This window comes from Pogona vitticeps, chromosome 6, assembly GCF_051106095.1.
Source record: "Pogona vitticeps strain Pit_001003342236 chromosome 6, PviZW2.1, whole genome shotgun sequence".
Classification (NCBI taxonomy): Eukaryota; Metazoa; Chordata; class Lepidosauria; order Squamata; family Agamidae; genus Pogona; species Pogona vitticeps.
The window spans coordinates 70,000,609-70,020,306 of NC_135788.1; the positions used below are offsets into that span (position 1 = coordinate 70,000,609).

The 19,698-nt window shown below is 39.8% G+C and overlaps 2 protein-coding genes across 16 annotated transcripts in view; one reads left to right on the forward strand and one right to left on the reverse strand.

Moving 5' to 3' along the window:
• The window catches only part of LRRFIP2 (LRR binding FLII interacting protein 2), a 72,592-nt gene extending 70,907 nt beyond the window's left edge, over nucleotides 1-1,685 (forward strand). For all 14 annotated transcript variants that reach the window (XM_020803418.3, XM_078377518.1, XM_078377520.1 and 11 more), the window contains one exon: nucleotides 795-1,685. In XM_020803418.3, coding sequence (XP_020659077.3) covers nucleotides 795-905 — 111 coding nt within the window. In that variant the 3' untranslated portion in view covers nucleotides 906-1,685. The remainder of the gene's footprint in view (nucleotides 1-794) is intronic.
• A 1,964-nt stretch (nucleotides 1,686-3,649) lies between these two features.
• Nucleotides 3,650-19,698, reverse strand: part of MLH1 (mutL homolog 1) — a 56,284-nt gene continuing 40,235 nt past the window's right edge. The window contains exons 14-20 of one of the 2 annotated variants that reach the window (XR_013537398.1): nucleotides 19,447-19,555; nucleotides 16,468-16,531; nucleotides 10,654-10,768; nucleotides 9,942-10,106; nucleotides 9,330-9,422; nucleotides 6,618-6,731; nucleotides 4,045-4,205 (exon numbers count right to left, since the gene is read on the reverse strand). Coding sequence is in view for 1 of the 2 variants with exons in the window: in XM_020803393.3 (XP_020659052.3) it covers nucleotides 4,038-4,205; nucleotides 6,618-6,731; nucleotides 9,330-9,422; nucleotides 9,942-10,106; nucleotides 16,468-16,531; nucleotides 19,447-19,555 (713 nt within the window). In the remaining variant the exon portion in view is untranslated. Of the gene's footprint in view, nucleotides 4,206-6,617; nucleotides 6,732-9,329; nucleotides 9,423-9,941; nucleotides 10,107-10,653; nucleotides 10,769-16,467; nucleotides 16,532-19,446; nucleotides 19,556-19,698 lie in introns of both variants that reach the window. The other variant, XM_020803393.3, reaches the window with a different exon arrangement.

Here is a 19,698-nt window from a genome sequence, read left to right on the forward strand (position 1 = left end):
TGCAAGGATATCTCTCCCACTTTTGCTCCTGCCTGCTTCACAGTAAGATTATGTGAACTGGTGGTTCTAACCATTTCTTTTATGCCTTACCAATCACTTTGTCAAAGAACCTGAATCATACTGTGAGAGAAAGAAAAAGTAAATCCCCACTTCCCCAAATAGAACATGTCTATGTTTAGAGGTATTCTATCATTACAGTTGCCACTTAGGAGAAGAGTGGTGGGAGGGGGTAGTGCAAAATTAGGCACTAAGTGTTTAGAAAAATTAGCATGCCAAGATCACAGATGAACAATCCATAGCAGCTCAGGCAACAGAATGTGGCACATCATAAGGTGAACTCTAAAGGGCCAGGAAAATCCTACATCTCACCTAGACTACTTCAGTGTCCTACTAATGATACACATACCACTGGTTGAGAACCACTGCTGTAGATATCTTGCTATTCTGCCTATCTGTGAGCCTGGTTAGATAATTCTGATGCTTTCTAAACCCATTATATCTGATTTTCAATTTATTATATATCTTTTGTTTGTTATGTATTACCTAAGATAGTCAAAATGGCAGGGGTAAAGTGTTTTAGAACTGTTTCTGGAGAAGAGTCATTTCAGAACAGCAATTAAATTGCTCTTGGACTTTGTGTGGGAAACATACTTTCAAACTACATTAAAGAACTTCATTTTTATTTATGTGGCAGATTGAAAAATTGCATTATGTTCCATTGGGTTAGTTCAAATTTCCCTCTTGTGTCCTCACAAAACCAAGTATTTACTCTGCATGTGTTTTCTTTTTCCTAGTTAAGAACAGCATTGGACAGAATAGAAGAGATGGAGATGACCAATAGCCACTTAGTAAAACGGCTGGAGAAAATGAAGGCAAACAGAACGGCACTTCTCTCTCAGCAGTAGAAAGGAAACTAAAAACTGTGCACTGCTCTTTGACATAACTTGCTCCCACCTTGTTTTAAGACAGATTTCATTTGGTACAGACTTTGAACATGAACTGTTCCATGAGTTTTAGTACCATAATACAGTGGCAAATATTTTGCAATTTGAACAAATGAAAAAAAAACAGCTTGAACTTTTATGTGGATGGTGAGTTTTAGCAGCTTAATTGTAGTCTGCTGAAGCCCAGTGCTGTAATGATTGACTTAATCTTATAAACTATTTTCACAATTGTGAAATCAGGTTTGTTCACCAAACTATTTTCAGCTGCTTTAATAATGCTTGGTGCTTGGAGATGACTGCATGAGTTCCAGAAGATGCTGCATTACAAACTAACCAAGACTTCACATGGCACAAGTGCCTTCTATATAGTGCAGTGTAGACTTCAATGATTAGATTAAAATAACCTTTGGAAATCGGATAACATTTATTTTAAGATACATCTGGGATTCTTGTTTGATAAACTTTATACATTTTGATGGAAACACTTTTGTAAAATATTTAAATTTATATAAAATAGAAATGACTGTATAAAATTTGCTTTATTGCATGGATGACACACACCTGAGTTTTAGACTTTCAGGTGTACTATCCCCAACTACTCTTAGTGAAAGAGTAGTCAGTAGAAGATGTTTTGTTGTACACTGTAAAATCTGGCATGTCGGCTTTGTAAGTGTGGAATGAAATGGGGTGTGTGGAAAAACTATGGCAGAAAAATCTATTAAATGAACACTTTATTTAGTACAGACTTTGTCTGTTGTTTAATGTTTCCTCTCTTGTCCTTTGTGCATTTAATTATAAACAAGAAATGGTTCCACATTTTCGTAGCTATTTGGGGAAGTTATGGTCCTCTGTGTGACTCCGAAGAACATGATATATATAAACAAATTACAATTTGCATTAACTTTGTTACTGTGATGGATAGTGGTGAATAGCTGATCTTTCCCCACAGAAGATACAGAAAATGAAGAATATTTAAGTAGCAGTTGTAGGTTTATAGTTTGCTAATATTCTAGAACATAGGTTCCTGAACTTTTTCCCCCGTAGACCACTTGCCGACTTGTTTTCCATAGACCCCCTGGCCTACCTAATATTGCATTTTCCTAAACCTATTAACTTCAAACGTGTTTTAAGGGTTCTTTTGAAAGAATACACAAGTGTAGAAAAAAAGTAGAATTTTTAGTCTTACCTTTATTGAAAAAAACACAAAATGCAAATAAATATTTGTCTTTGGAATGAAAAAATCAGAACTTAGTAATTTAGGATTGCCTAAATATTTATTATGATCTGCCTAACGGGATCTGTTCACATAGACACCCCCCCCATTTACATCTTGTACATCTCTAATTTTTTCTCTCTCTGATGTGGACCCTGCAAGTCGAAATCATATGGGGGTCCATATAGACTACTTTGGGAACCTTTGTCCTAGAAGCATACAGAGTGTGGTGTACTGGACAGAATGAGGGACTAGTGCTCAGGAGGCATGGGTTCAAATTCCTATTCAGCCATGAAAACTCACTGGGAGTGTGGAACTAGTAAAGCCACTCCTTAAATATTTCATTTATTTATTTATTTATTTATTTAATTTATACCCCACCTATCTGGCCCACCGGACCACTCTAGGCGGCTTCCAAATATAAAATCAAATAATAAAACATAGACAAATACATAATAATCAAACAAGAACAGCAGTAAAGATAAAAAGGAAAAGTAAGAAAAAAATCAAAAGTTGGCTGGAGGGAAGGCCTGAATAAACAGCCATGTTTTTAATTGGGTTTTAAAGGTGCCCAGCGTGGGGGCCGCGCGAATCGCCGGAGGGAGATTGTTCCAGAGGCGAGGAGCCACCGCCGAGAAGGCCCGGTTTCGTGTCTTCTCCTTCCTTTACCTTTAAAACCCTATTAGGGCCACTATAAGTCAGTTCCAGCTTGATGACACATAAACAATATCCTAGAGCTATATCTTAGGTCTCCAAACTATGGCCCACTGCAGGTGCACATGCATGCGTACGGGAGTGCGTACACGCACATCCTCTTTTGCCCTTAATAATATGGAGCATATACTGTATATGTCCCTCCCACTGAACAGTTTGGAGACCTGTGTCCTACAGCAATGAAGAGTTCCTATAAGACATACAGTGGTGCCTCGCTTAATGAGCGCACCGTATAACGACGAAATCGCATAGCGATTAGGTTTTAGCGATCGCATACCAATGGCCCCTATGGCCGAAAATCGCTTTGCGATGATCGGTAAGCGTTTTGCTTACTGATCTTTGCAAAGTGATGCCGCGGATCAGCTGTTCGGCGGCTCCAAAATGGCCGCCGGAAGCCCCGAAATGGCCGCGCGCAGCGTTTTCGCGCCCTGCCCTCGCTTACCGAGGGCGTGAAAATGGCTGCCGGACCCGGGAAACATCGCAGAACTGTGAGTTTTGGAGCCTATTGGAACCCATTAAACTAAGTTTAATGCATTCTAATGGGCTTTTCCGTCCCGTTCAGCGATATTTCACCATAGCGAAGGTTAATCTGGAATGGATAAACCTCGCTATGTGAGGCACCACTGTACTTGCCTTTTATTTAGCTCCCATGTATGCTCTTGTTTAAAGATGTTCACATTTTTCAAAATTATATGATAGGAGCCCCATTCAAGTATGGTGATAACTCGTTTCCAGCCTCCATTTTGAAAGTGTTCCATCTCTCATTCTAGTCATCCCCTTTTGTTGGATTTAGTATTTTTGATCTGCTGCTTTTGTCCAATAAACCACTTCAAATACAATCAAGTTCCCTTACATGTTACTTTGAGACATTACTCCATTTTATTAAGTATTTTTCTACTGAACTTTAAACCAAGTTCATTGTGGTTTTCATTTAAACAAATGGAAATGCAGCAGTCTGATATTCTCGCTTACTTCATTATAGCATGTTATTCCAGAATTGCGTAAGCCTCTTGTCAAGCTGAACAACAAATATACTTATTATCATCTTACTTGATGTACAGCCACACTGTGTCTGAAACTCAGGTTTTGGCGCTGCATTAAGCTTTTCAGTACCAACACTAGGAAGCAAGCTATTAACAAACAATTATGGATCTCAATATCTGTGTTCAACACCTCTCAAAGACTTTGTACAAATCCGGTAGATTAGCAATCTGCAAAATATTGCCATCTTCTGTGAAGTTCTTGGGAGGCAAAAGATGTGTCCTAAAGGCCTTGTAAAGTACATGTTCCACTGTCCATTTCCAAGATCTTGTACCTGCACCAGAATCTTCAGCCTGCAATGATATTTAAATATTTTAAAAACCAACTCATTTTTAAATGTGTTGCAGGAGAGCCATACAAATGTGAGAAACAGCCAGAAAAGTGCTCAATCAAGTAAAGCCTGACCTCTCACTAGAGCAGAAAAAATATACTGAGCCTATCCTGCTATGCACATATGATGAAAATACAAACAGACCAGAAAAAAACAATATTGCTGGGAAAAGCTTGGGGGGGAGGCGGCAGTAGGAAGAGAGGAAGACCCACAGCTGTTAGTTTATAAGTCCTGAGTAGAACCTTACTTGAAAAGAGATATTTATTTATTTATTTACAATATTTTTACCCCCCTTTCTTTCCAAAAAGGACCCAAGGTGGGGACCCAATGAGTAGGCAACCATGGCTAAGAACATCAAAAGACAGTATTTAAAGCTAAGAACAATGAGTATAAAGAGGCATCTTACGTCATATAATAAAGCTAGGAACAATATTTATACAAATATTAAAAAGAAAAAAACTCACTGAGAAATGCAAAACCCAAATATGGAAAACACAGTAACAATCCCTCTAAAAATCACACAGAGATAGCTAGTTACTGAGGGAAGGCTTGCCTGAGGAGAAAGGTCTTTGCCTGGTTGCAGAAGGACAGCAAAGATTGGGCCAGTCTAGCTTCCTGTGGGAGGGGGTTCCAAAGTCTGGGAGAAGCAACAGAGAAGGCTCTCATGTCCCCATCAGACACACCTGTGAAGGTGGTGGGCTGGCTCATAATGGGAGATACAGTCTTTGAAACAGCTTGGACCCAGGCCCTTTAGGGCTTTATAGGCTAAAACCAGCACTTTGAATTGTGCCTGGAAACTGTGGAGCTGCTGTAACCAGGAGGGTTATGTGATTCCTGCTGCATTTTGGACCCCCTGAAAGTTCCCTGACCCTTTCCATTGGCAGCTCCACCTATTCCATATTGCTTGGGGGCGGTTGTAGTAAGAAAATGACCTAACATGAGTTGCTGTTGATTTACAAGATCTGAGCAGAACTGTTAATTAGAGACAGGCATGAAACCTCCCGGTTCGTTTATCACTGTAACAAGTGTCTGGTGGTTCAGTGCCCTGCTCCCTCCGGTGGGCACCCATTGGGGGCAGCATCCCAGCTTCTCTGCCCCACCTCCTCTGACCGCCACCTCTTCAGCAGGTGCTCGCTGGCGGGGTGGGGCCACTGAATTGCCGAACACATGTTATGGAAGTAAATGAACTGGGCCAAACGGATGGTTTGTGCTCATCTCTATTGTTAATGATAGTACATTTTGGTGGTCACTAACTCATATAGTCACCACAGAAGTGACTTGACACTTAACAATTTTGGAGGGTTTTTTAAATTACCAAGCAACTATATAGTGACAAGATGGGTGGAATAGGCACCAGAGCTCTGCTAACATCAAGAAAAATCATCCCCAGGCACAAGCAAAAAATAGTAATTTCACAGCTTAAATGAGTGAGCTTCTGAACATTTTTTTCTATTATTTTTAAACATCTTTTAAAATACGTTTATAACCAGAATCAGAATTTCTTTTAAATACATGTCTGGCCCGGAAGAAGTTAAAACGTTCTCCTAAAAGTCAGTTATTGGCAAGTCAAAAAAAGTTCAGATTGTGGGAAGAGTTCATGCCAGCTGCAACAATGTATCTAATTTAGAATGTTAGTTTGGATTTCATAGTCTTCATTTTTCCACTATTAAAAGCTTTTTTAAAAAAGGTTCAGTATTTTACAACTCCTTGCCTGGATTCATTCCAATTTTATTTTTAAAAAGCAGCTGGGTCTAACCATTCATCTTCAAGATAAGCAAGTTTGGTCTTTTGAATGTCTCAGATGTGTTTTAAATCTGCAGACAAAAAAGGTCACCTGTCTCTGCAAAGGGTGGTGGTGAGACAGTTTTACTTTTAAAAAACTCAAAACTAGAAAACCACTTGCCCAAATTTAGCACAGAACAAGAGCAGACTATTACATCTGTGCCAAATTTGATGCTGATCTAAAGTTTGGTTTCAAAGTTACAATTTTTTGTTTAGGGTGCCCATTTTAGAACTGCCTTTTGGAATGCTGATTTGCTCTGCTGCACGTATCTAGTGCTGCACTCATGTGCAGTAATATCATGAACCACCAACAAGTTATAAAATTCCAGTATTCAAGGGAAGGCTGAGTGGCTTTTAAGCTATATATGAACCTGCGAAAGAGACTTGGTGCATTTTGTGAGACAGATCACTGAATTCCCTTTCCTTAAGATACTAATTATGGCTCATTTTAAGTGAATGAACAAACCACAAGCATTCTTCCCTCCAGTCTTATTTTCTGACTACAGCCTTCCAAGTGGAACTTCAATACCACGAATTAAAAGCAGTATTTTGTATTTTACTATCAGTAAAATATAATAATTGAGGACCATACCTGCTGTGCAGTAAGATCAGAGTCTTCCATAATATACTGTTTTCTAATGGAATAGAACATGGCACATTCTTTACTAAGACTTTTAAAACATTCTTTTTCTTCATCCCAGTTTACCTGGCAAAGAAAATGATTTTAATATGCAATCCTGTACTTTTAGTATAAATAATCAGTTTGAGGAGCTGATTTGGTTCTTTTAAAATTTGTTCCAGTTGAATTTTTTGTATCAGGTACAATCTGCCAGTTTTAGGATACTGAACTGTACTGCTTTCAGAGGAAGGTTCAAACTAAAATATCAAACTAAACTTCATTCCAATTTGGAGATGAAAATCACTTAACACATTTTTCTAGCAAATGATTACTTTGTTAATTTCTCAGACCTAGTTTGTTTTAAGACACATACACAAAAATAACCTGTGAAGGACACATAACTCTGATTAGTCAGTCTCAAAGCCTTATTTTAAGCATTTACCAATGTAACAAAGTCTCTTGTAAAGTGACTGGACTGATTGCAGTTAGTTGTTTGAAATAGCAATCCTCCCACAGCACAAACCTATTATTGCAAAACCTGTTTCAACCTTATGCAGATGTCCAATGCAGTATTTTCCAGTCCAGTGGTGCCCAGTTTCAGCACCAAGTTAGAAGAGGAAAAGGATTCTACTCAAATGCCAGTTCTACACATGAACAAGAACGCCGGGGAGATCTGATTTCTTCCTCAACATACAAAGGACCAGGACTCTTCTCTTCAGACCCAGTGCTAAAATTGGGAAGAATGTGATTGGGAAAGGGATGGGATAAGTGCTCCTCTCTAAATGTCTTCACAGTGCTGGGTTGAGTTACGCCTGAATAGGTGTCTAGCATACCACTACAGTGGTGGCGCTGCCGGTTAAACCACAAAGCCTCTGGGCTGCAAGGTCGAAAGATCAGCAGTTCAAATCCACGTGACAGGGTGAGCTCCCGTTGCTTGTCCCAGCTCCTGCCAACCCAGCAGTTCGAAAGCATGTAAAAATGCAAGTACAGTGTGCCTCGCTTAACGATGTTAATTGGTTCCAAAAAAACATTGCTATGGGAAAACATCGTTAAGCGAAACACCATTTCCCATAGGAATGCATTGAAAACCGGTTAATCCGTTCCAATGGGAACGGATTACCGTCCTTAAGTGAAAATCGCCATAGGAAACATCGCTAACTGAAACAATGTTTCCCCCAATGGAAAGCCATTCAAAAGCATTGGAGCCGGCTCCAATGCTTTTGAATGGCTTTCCGAAGTCCGTTTTCGCTCATTTTTAAGTGTCTTAAAATGTTTGAAACCTGTTTTAAATGCTTGGAATTGGTAGTCCACCTTGTGAAACATGTGCAAACTTATTTTGGCTTTGTTCTGAGTCTTCGTTAATTTTTGGTGATTTTTTGTTTTCCCCATTTAAATCCATTGAACAGGTTTCAAACATTTTAAGACATTTAAAAATGAGTGAAAACGGACTTCGGAAAGTGAAAATCCCCCATAGAGAACATCGTTAAATGATGTGGAAAATTCCTCCAAGAAACACATCATTAAGTGAATTCTTCATTAAACGAAGCAATCGCTAAGCAAGGCACCACTGTAGATAAATAGGTACCACCACAGTGGGAAGGTAACAGTGTTCCGTGTCTGGCCAGATGATCACGGATACTGTCTACGGACACACACTGGATCTACAGCTTGGAAATGGGGATGAGCACCGCCCCCTAGAGTCAGACACGACCGGACAAATTGTCAAGGGGAACATTTACCTTTACCTTATAACACTTAACAGAACTCAATAATACAGAAAACTCATGGTAGATTCTACAGTGATAAAATTAGAAATAAAGTTTCACCCTAGGAGTTCCACCCAGTCCACAATGTATAAAAAGACTAGAGCAATCTGATGTAGAACCCCAACTCCCATCAACTTCGTTACATTGTAGAAAACTTGCACTAAATTCCTGGTAGGTATGTTTTCGTTTGCAGTATGATGGCCATATTCTACAGAGTAAGTGTTTATAAATGTTACCGAATTGGGTAAAAAGCTCAGCAACCAGGGGAAGCAGTTTTCAGCAGTTGGTGGAGAATTTCTTTAATGGAAAATAGTTAATCAGAACATTTTCAAAATGTATCTGCAGCTAAAACTTTCAGATATTTTTTCTAATGGATTCTTGTTTGCTTAGTTTGCATTAACAAAAATCTAGAGGGTTAGGCACTTTTGTAAGGATCCTTTAGGAAGACTACACCTCACTCCACACGTTTCCATTTTGGAGGAATAACAGAGAAATCACACGGAGTTCTGGGCTCTGCTGGCTGCAAAGCAAGAGAGAGAAGCAGCCTGAGGAGAAAAGGAATCAGTAATGTTTTCTATTCATATGGGGAACCAGTGGTATTGTGGACCTACTGGCCCTGTGCAGAAGAGATTTTGGGGATGAGGGCCAAACTCAACTTCCTAAAGATATCAACTTTTGCTTACAAAATGAGTTTGTGGCTGGAAAGACATACTTGAAAGTTAGGCGGGCAATTGCTAATGTCTCAGAAGCTAGACAGGTAGTTGGTTACAACAAGGCATTCAAAGCTTTACATAACCTCTACTCTCCTCAATACAGATAGAAAAAAATAAACTGTAAGTTTGTGCACAAGACTGACTCATATTTACTGTTTGCAAAAATACAGCTTTAGAAAACACAATTCATGCAAATGTCAACATACCTCAGTGGCCAAACGAAGGACAAACATAGGTACACCTTCTAGTGGAGGAACATAATTATCTATCAAAAGTGGTAATCCTGTAAGATTTCCTTCCTGTAAATAGAGTTTTCACATCATTTTGACATTGATTCTGCCACTTACATATAAATCAGAAGTAATGGATTAATAAAAAGCAGGTAACTCAACATATCTGCAAAACCAAAATACTGTCTGCTGGTGATAGTCTTCATATTTCCTGCTCTTTAAAACTAACATAGTAATTGTACTTTTTTTTGGCCAAAATAAAAATAAATTTCTGAACAATATAATCATTTTTAAAGAACCATCTGAATCAAAATGCAAAACTAGTTGGATCTAATGAAAATACTACAGTTCTGGGATCCTGTTCCCTGCCCTCCAAAAAATATCAAAATTATCTATAATTTTTATGTTTGTGCCAAATACCTCTGATTATCTGCCTGCTAAGTAGCTTCTCCTTAGAAATTTACAATCTGTTAATTAATTGTAGAATCTTACTTTAGTCTGTACTTCTGCAGACTATCCTTATTCTTGTCCTTCCACAATGCATAATGAAAAGTTCACTGTACAGCATATAATGAACTGGATAGTTACCCCATCAATTTCAAGGGAGAAATAGTCTTTCAGCATTTCACTCTTCTTTGTTAGAAAGTCAACAATATATTCAGCAAGGCCTTCCTTTGGACCATCTTCTTCTGTCCAGCCACTTTCAGCATTCTCCAAGGCTAGCATGGCTAAATCATAGAGAGGAGCTGGTTCCTAGATTTACCAAGTAAAATTTTAAAAATATTATTATTACTAATTGGCTGAAATGTTATTCACAACTCTGCCAGATGTAAATGGTGAAGACAACATCACCTAGCAACATTAAAGGTTACTTACCTGTAACCATGGTTCTTCGAGTGGTCCTCTGTGAATTCACACAAATGGGTCTTGTCTGCGCCTGCGCTGATGTTCTCGAAATATTCTAGAGCTAAAAGTAACAATTTATGGGCTGATCCCCCATGGGACACATGCTCCTCCCAACCAAGATTCCCCTCAGTCCCTACAATTTGTCCGCCGGGCACAAGAGTTATATATAAATAAGATACCTGTGACAGACAGAGGGGAGGATGGGTGGGTAGTGTGAATTCACAGAGGACCACTCAAAAAACTATGCTTACAGGTAAGTAACCTTTCTTTCTTCTTTGTGGCCTCTGTGAATGCATACAAATGGGTGATTAGTAAGCTTCACTTATCGGCCAGTGGGACGTCACGGTAGGAAGGATGCCAAGACAGTTCTGCCAAATCCAGCGTCACTGCGTACCTTTACATATAGCCGGTGGTGCTTCGCAAAGGTGGATGGCACGGATCATGTTGCTGCATAGTAGATGTTGAGAATTTCGGTTCTACGCTGGAATGCAGCTGAGATGGACAGCGCTCTGGTGGAATAAGTTTTAAGATGATTAGACAGTGACTCGCCTGACAGCTGATGAGCCATAGATACAGTCTGGACTATCCATCTAGATATGGATTATGATAAAGCTGGACCTTCATTATGAGGGTCACGAAAGCATACAAAAAGCCTGTTAGTTAGTCTGAAGATCCTGGTAGTGTCCAGACCAAGCGCCTTACATCAATATTGTGGAGCATGTGCTCTAGAAGAGACGGTGGCGATTTGAATGATGGTAATATGAAGCATAGGTTAATATGAAAACCTGAGTCGATTTTGGGTAGGAATGAGACATCAAATTACAAAATCATTTATCAGGGAAAAATTGAATAAAGGGTGAATCAAATCACAGGCCAGCCATTTTGCCGGCTCTCTTGGCAGATGTGATAGCCACTAGGAAGGCTGTTTGAAAGTAGGTAATTCCGTATTTGAAGATAAAATGGGCTCAAATGGTGGGCACATTAGTGCATTTAGAATGATCTGTCAACCATTGGGGAACGATGCGTTTACATGGAGGACAGGCATTTTTGAGTCCTTTGAGAAAGTCTTTGACTGTAGGGGAAGACGAAAGCCCTGCTGGATCAGAATCATCCGGTTGATCGGCAACAATAGCTGATATATAACATTTTAAAGTGGAAGGGAATAGGCCAAATTCAAAAAGGTGGAGTAAAAAAAGTAGCAACACTTTCAGAGACAGCAGGTAAGGTAGTTATTTGTTTCTGTATATTTAATAAAAGATATCCATTTATTTACATATAGACATCGAGTTGATGGCTTTCAAGCTCGATCGAGAGCAGATTTGAAAGTGGGACTATGCTCCACACTGTCAAGTTCATGGATGATAGATCCAGATGACAGACCATCCCTCTTTCAATGACAAGAGGTCAGGGACCAGAGGGAACTGAAACATGTCTGTCAACATTGATCTCAGACAGGTGAACTAGGGTTGCCTTGGTCACCATTGAGCAATTAGGATTGCATTTGATTAGGAATGATGGAGACGGATGACTGTTAAGTAAGTGGTATCGGAGGGAAGAGTTATGGCAGATCCCTGCCAAATTTCATATGAACGCATCCCCAAAGGAGTTCTTGTCCGCAACTGCGCAGGAACAATCGACCCTGCATTTGGCGCTCAAACCCAAAGCAAATACATTGATGGTCGGTACTTCCCAACAGTGACAGAACCGAACTTGCAGTTTCCTGGATTAGTGATCCTCCACGGGGTCTAACAGCCAAGGGTACCACGATTGGAGTGGCTTGAGGCTGAGTCTGGCGTGCTGTAGCACTGAAGTTGTAGAGGCCATGAGCTTGAAAAGATGTTGTATGTGACGGGCTGGAATCAGAGCCCGAGGTCGAAAAGTGGATCAATCTCTTTGTATGATTTTTTTTAATGGAATGAATGCTCTGGCTCAATCAGAGTTGAAGATCATTCAATATAGGAACACGTATGCTATAGTAGCAGATAAAACTTTGTGCAATGTATGTTGGGAGGGTGTCTAGTGTGATATTTGTTGTTATGATGGCATCGTGATATGATTTTGTTACGATCAGCCAGTCTTCGATGTTCAGGTTGAGGTTCATACCCTGCAGGGGAAGGTTCGTTGGAACTGAAGCCCTGCACGTTGTGAAAGACCTTGGTATTGTTGAAAGACCGAACTTCCGTTTCCTGGATTAGTGATCCTCCACTATGGGTAGAACTGAGATTGTCTAGACTGAAGTTTGGAAGGATGAAAGGGCTGTTTGTTCGTATATGATTTAGCTGTTTTTGTTATTTTGTGTAAATTTTTCATGGTGTCACCAGTCTTTAGACTGAAGAGACTGGTACCACCCAATGGAAGAGTTTAAATCCTGGTCTTTGCGTCCTCTGATAAGTCACTGGACCTTAACCAGGCGTGCCTTCTTATCAATACTGTGGATGTCATAGTCATTGAGGCCGTTTTCGCTGCATGTCTAGCAGCAAACCTGTATCAATTTGCTAGAGCCGTGGCCTCAGTGTGAGCATTTATAAATTTTGTTTTGATGGATTCAGGAGCGGAATCTAAGATGGGTAAAATCTTTGAACATCATTGCCCTTGGTAGGTGCCTATCGCTGCCTGGTAGTCTGCTACACGGAGCAGAAACGACTTAAGCGAATAGATGTCCCTGCCAAGGACATCAATTTTTCTGTACTCTTTAATAGTAGGGTTCACGGAATTGGGATTGGGTTGTCTTCCTAAAAATTCTGTATCATTTCAGTGTGCCTTTTACCTGTTATCCATTCGCCCTGAGATTTTTGAAATAGCAGGTGACTTGTCCTAAGCATCCTTTATTAGCTTCAGCATAGCTAGTATAAATGCCAAGCTAAGTGATGGTGATCTTTCCCAAATGAAATTATCGGAAATGAGGTCGGCTTCCAGAGAAGGCGGTTCCTCGATTTACAACTGAAGGTATGTGGCCAACCAAAAAATGAGCTGTGCATATGAGGAGAAGTGTACTGAAGGAGACGGAGGACGATGATTGATCACATCATGTTGGAGGATGACTCGTTCAAGGAGTCAGATTCCAGTTCATGCTCAGACATGGGAAGTGTTCAACTTGAAACTGGGACCAGTGTAGAATTGTGGGACCTGTATTTACATGACAGTGTCACTGGTTGTCCAGGAAGCATCCTTCCATGCCAAAGTGTCGATATGGTAGAGCAAAAACAAGAATATATATCTTGTCTATGCTGAGCCCGATCCTAATGGGCTTCGACATAAACTGGACCGGCATATGGGAAGTATCCCTCCATGACGAAGTGTTACTATGCTAGAGAAAACGGAAACATTTAGCTTGCCCATGTCTAGCCCGATATAATGGGATTTGATGTGTGATGGACCGGCATCTGAGAAGCATTGTTCCATGCCGAAGTACCGATATGCTGGAGAAAACAAAAAACATTTAGCTTGTCCATGTTGAGCTCGATCATAATAGCTTCAACATGAGATAGGCCGACATATGGGAAGCATCGTTCTATGCCAAAGTATTGATATACTGGAGAAAACACAAACATTTAGCTTGTCCATGTGGAACCCATTGCTTCGACATGAGATGGACTGGCATGAGAAATGGAAACATCTGACTTGTCCACGTCGAACCCGATAATAATGGGCTTCGATGTGAGACGGACAGGCATATGAGAAATATCATTCCATGCCGAAGTGTTGATATGCCGGAGAAATGGGAACATTTAGCTTGTCCATGTCGACATTTTTTGATGTCGAGCTTGTCGATGTTGAAGTGTTGATATGCTGGAGAAACGGGAACATTTAGCTTGTCCATGTCGTCATTTGTTGATGTTGAGCTTGTCGATGTCGAGCTTGTCAATGTAAAAGTGTTGATATGCCAGAGAAATGGGAACATTTAGCTTGTCCATGTTGACATTTGTCGACGTCGAGCTTGTCAATGTCGAAGTGTTGATATGATGGAGAAAACGGAAGCATTTAGCTTGTCCATGTCGAGCCTGATCATAGTGGGCTTAAATCTCCTTCCTCATCTTGTGAGACAGAGGAAGAGCCTCGACCTCCAACTCTGGATTCTCATATGCCCACCCTAATGTAGGGCTAGAATGGGCCACGGCTGGACTGGAAGGTAGTGCAATCACTGAATGGCCAGATGGAGGAGAGAGGCTACCGGCTGATCCCAGAGTTTGTGCAGGTGGAACTTGCACATTCTCTCTTTCAAAGGCAGATTTGCCATTCTTAGTCATGTTGAGCCTTCTGGTGCCTGGAAGTCGATGTTGACTTAGGTTTAAGGACTTTCTGGCTTGTCAGATCCCTCTCTGGATCGAGGGAATGTAGCCATCTGAAAGGGAGTTGAGAAGGGTAGTGTCTGTCACAGGACCTGTCTGTCCAGTAACTGGACAGCTGAACCAGTTGAAGTTGTGGGGTTCAAAGCAACCTCACACAACTGAGACCTGAGTCTCTGGAGCCCCTGTTTAAGCGCACGTTTCACAAGCTTTTTTGCATGCTGCGCACACCTGGGTTAGATGTTGCTCACCCAAGCAGAAAGGCATAAAAGGCACTTATTGTGACCGTTAAGAGTCAAAAGGGGCTGGAGAGACCAAAATGGCAGGAAAACAGATGGGAAAAACAATTGGGGGGCGGGGGAGCCGGAAAGTGGGAAACAAAAAAAAGTTGAAGGGGGGGGAACAAAAATGAAACAACTCACAGGGGATGGTTGATCAGTTGATTGAAAGGAAGAGGTGCCCAATTTAGAGGGAAAATGACCAAAATCTGAGAGAAAAACTCTGTGAAATCGCTCTATTTCTCCGTAGAACCTTTCAGCATGGCGGAAAAAAGGAACGAAGGGGAATCTTGGCCCATAAAATTGTTACTTTTAGCTCTAGAATATTCCAAGAACATCAGCGCAGGTGCAGACAAGACCCATTTGTGTGTATTCACAGAGGACATGAAGAAGAAACTTTATTTCAACTTAACTGAAAACTTCCTACCCCCTTCCAGGTTCCCAGAGTCCCCATGGATCCTTTTTGCTCTTTGAAAGCTTTTAGGAGCCTTGGGATTGGGGGGGGGGGCTTTAATATCAAAAAAATCACCTCAAGACTGTTCTGATATTAAAGGCTCCCCCCACTGCTCTGAAGCTCCCAAAGACTTCTCCAAGCAAAAGGGATCCCTTGGGAACATTGTCACCAAAAGGGTGGTGGAGAAAGTTTTAGATCAAACTGAAATAAAGACTAACATTGCTGGCTGAAAGTGTCACCACTATTTATGTGGCATAGTTGCTCTAACTAGATTTCAGCCATTGTTTATGCACCCCAAAATGTAATTTCGGATGCATCTCTTACAGTGGAAGGTTCTCCCCTTTGAATATAAAACGAAATATTTGCCAAGGTGTAATCAAATTGGAATGGCATGACTCCTGAAAGCAAACCACCGCCTTGAGTTTACAAGAACCAAGCAGGGCTGTTGAGGACAAGACATTTTTGAGATTTGATTATTCACAGGACCATCATAAATCAGAGGCAAGTTAAAATAATCCAGTTTGCAGATGGAAAATGAGAATTAGCAGTCATCAACTGCTTGCCCCCTCTCCAACAATATGCTATGGCTATGAAGTCAGGTAATGTTCCTCTATTAGTTAAATAGGGCATTAACTGGTTAATGACCTCTCTCTTGCTTTCTTTATTTTGTTTTCCCTTTCCATCTTATAGAATTTTAATTGTGTACAAATTGCTTTTAATTATATATGGTTTTGTATTTTGTGTTTTGTGCTGTAAGCCGCCTAGAGTGGTCAATATGACCAGATAGGCGGGGGTATAAATGGAATAAATAAATAAATAAATAAATAAATAAATAAATAAATAAATGAATGAATGAATGAATGAATGAATGAATGAATGAATGAATGAATGAATAAATAAATATTAAAAAATGTTAAATGTGATCCTTCATCAATATATTCAATTTAATTTTCAGTGTGGCTACAAATCCATTTGTGCACTTTTTTATATAATTTCAAGCATTTTCTTATTTTCTCTGTAAATTTGTCTTCTTTTGAATGCTGCTCTGTTCTGTACTTTCTAGTATCATTAACAGTTACCTTCACATATCTTTTTAATATCAAAAGGCAAAATGGGACCTATTTTCAAATTACTGGAGAGTCTTCAAACTCCATAGTACTAAAACAAACTTCAAAAAATTGTATACTTACTGACAATCTTAAAACTCCAAAGTTTCCAAAGTCATAGATAAGGATCTGGTAGAACATTTCTTGACTAGTAAAAAGCAGGAAACATAAGTTTGCTTTATGTGTACTCTTTTGCTATACATTTAGAAGCAATAAAGAGAAAGTTTGAACATGGAGTAGTACTAACTACTTTTTACTATTTAAAATCAAGAATGGGAAGAACAAATTGCTTACCTGGAATTGTAGTTCATTGAGTGGTCATTTGTGAATACACACATAGTATTGCAGAAACCAGCCAGAGCCTGAAGAGAAATGCTTTTCCTTTCCTCCAACATCACCACACATTACCATATATACCCTAATGGTTCTCCATCCTTCATGTACCACCTAGACCTGAGATGAATAGGACTAACAGAGGGCAAGAGGGTGGAGGATGTGTAAAATATGAAAGGTAAGCAATTGTTCTTCTTCATAGTCTCTGTGAATTAGACATATGGGTGTCTAGAAGCTCACTTACTGGAGGTGGGATTTGCTGTCAAGGACAAAAGCACTGCCTACCCAAAGGAAGCATCTTGCTGAGAATGAACACCCAGGGCTCTTCTTATGTTCTTATGACACTGGTTCCAAAGGAGCCATTGGTTTCAACAGTTGTCTGGTCAAGGATTTTGTTTTGATGCAGATGAGTCAGTGGCTCTTCATTCCAATATTTAATCTGCTGGAGGTTACAAAACTCATGCTCATGGCTTCTGTTTTACTGTCAGTGGTAACAATGATCAAGACACTGATCTTTGTTGATGCTGAAATGCTGAAGCCAAGTCTTCATGATGTGGTTGTGGGGACATGTTGCCACAATCCATGCTCATCATGTCCTGAGTGAGGGGAAGCCCAATCAATCTCTGAAGCCATGTTCTGGCTGATACTGAGGGTCCATAGAGTACTATCTTCGCTAACTATATGGAGCTGGTGACCGTGACTCCTCTGAGTAAGTGACCACGATAATTCCTGAGATTGGTATGGTGGAAATCTCAATGGGGATCTTATCTTAACTGCCTTTGGTTGTGATGCCGGGAAGGAACACATCGTTGAGATGTTGGAGGCATTGACTCCAACAGCACTTGATGTGCCAATCCACCTGATGAACAAGATGGTGTATGTGGCGTGACAAAGACAGGTGACCCATCTAATTCTCCTTCTGATACTGATCCCAGACACATGACATCCTCCTTTGTTTGGGTTGGAAGGAGTTGAGGGCCAGACAAAGGAGCATTGTGAGATGCAGAACGGTCTCTAGGCTGTGCTTCAGCTTCCAAAGGCTTAGACTGAGCAAAAGAATCATGATTTTTATCTCTCTTATGTTTTTTAGACATGGCTTGTTTATCTGAAGCTGAAACATGCTTCTTTGTCTTAGCTGGAATTGACCCCATAGTAGTCTTTGGTGTCCCCTTGAGCTGCTGCTTCTGTTGCAAACTGAGTAGAACTGAGCGAGAACCATTAGGGTGTATCTGATCATGCAAAGTGGCACTGGGAGAGACGAACACATTCCTTTTTAGACTCTGGAGGGTTCCAAGGCTGGTTTCTGAGCAAGTGCAAACCCACATGCGTGATTCACAGAGACCACAAATAAGTATTTTTACACAATACTATTCAATTCAATAATAAAATTTAAAAGCTTATTTATTTATTTAGTATACTGCCCATCTAGCTACCAAGGCCACAAGGCCAACAGAAAGTAGAACAATAATCAACAACAATAAATTAAAATAAAGTAATATCAAAATAATATAAAAGAATAAACGTACACTAAACATTGTAAGTTAGAAAAAACATAAACTTAAAAATAGAAGACAACACTTCCCAATATGTATTCAATGGCCAGAATTGTACGTATAAGGAACGGTAGAGAATCAAGTTCATAACTCTGGATTCTCCATGTCACTGAGCTATCCATACAGCTTTTTATTCCATACAGCTTTTTATTAACACCAATGGCATAATGTCAGTGATGAACTGCCAAAGGTTACAATAGTCAGAGAAGACATTTCCTGTTGCAACATCAAACCATACAGTTGTGGGTGTCAGGAAATACCTATCCTGACTTTTTAATTTACCGCAACTTGCTTGTGAAAGTTTTGCTGCTGCTGCTGCTGTCAGATCAGTGTGCAAAAACAACAGGATTCAAGGTAGGAATGCAAATTTGACTATTATCCTTGTGAACTATAGAAAAATTATAAATATTAGTTGCCAGAATTCTGTTGGCAATGAAAATTGTCACAAGTGATGAAATGACAAATGTATTTCTGTCTGGGCATCACATGGCCAGACACACAGCAAGGAATAAAACTAACAACTTGTTTATCAGTGGCAATTTGCTACTGCAACTTGGATAATTTCACTTATGAACACATAAATCACCAATAGTATTCTAGCCACTACATGGAGAGTCAGATTTTAAGACACATACACTTATCATTAATCATTATTCAAATATGATTATGACAGTAAGATGAAAATGATGCTCTGACACCTGCCTTATTAGGTAAGAAGGTACTGTGATGTCAAACTACAGGATATTCAGCACTATCACTTTCTCCCTCTCTGGTAATCCAAGAACAGATTTCATTTGTATTACCCTTTCACTGTCCCCTCTATTCCTCCTACTCCTTTTTCTGCTTACTCTTGTTGGCTACTATTAAGTCAGTATTTTCCAGGTCCTTCTGATCCATACCCTGTTCCTTATTATTTACAGATTACTCTTTAGCAAGGTGCATCTTCATCACAGACAGCATGTGGAAACAGTCTTTAAATGAAATATAAGTTTCCATCATTGCTGAACACGGAACCAGTACCAAGAAGTTAAAAATGATGCTACACCTCATAACAGTCAACTTTGAGTAATGCCACCATTTCTGATTATTTTCTTCCTATTCATGTTATTATATCTGCTAAACTCCAGTCTTGTTATGATCAAAATGAAAATATTTTAACTTTCTTCAATGTTAATACCTGAGTTTTGTGGTATTGAGAAGGTACAGTTTTGTCTGATATTGCACCAATGCCCACTGAGGGTTAACACAACCAACAAAAGAATGATCATGCAGCATCTCCTGAAGACCTGAAAAAATAATAGAAACTAGTTCTGTTCAGTACTATAAGCTGAACCACTAATATCTGTCCTTTTAAAAGATCAACAGCTTGGATTACCAAACTACTAAAGCACCATGGTTTCTGAAAAATACAAATAGCAGCTGAGAGGAA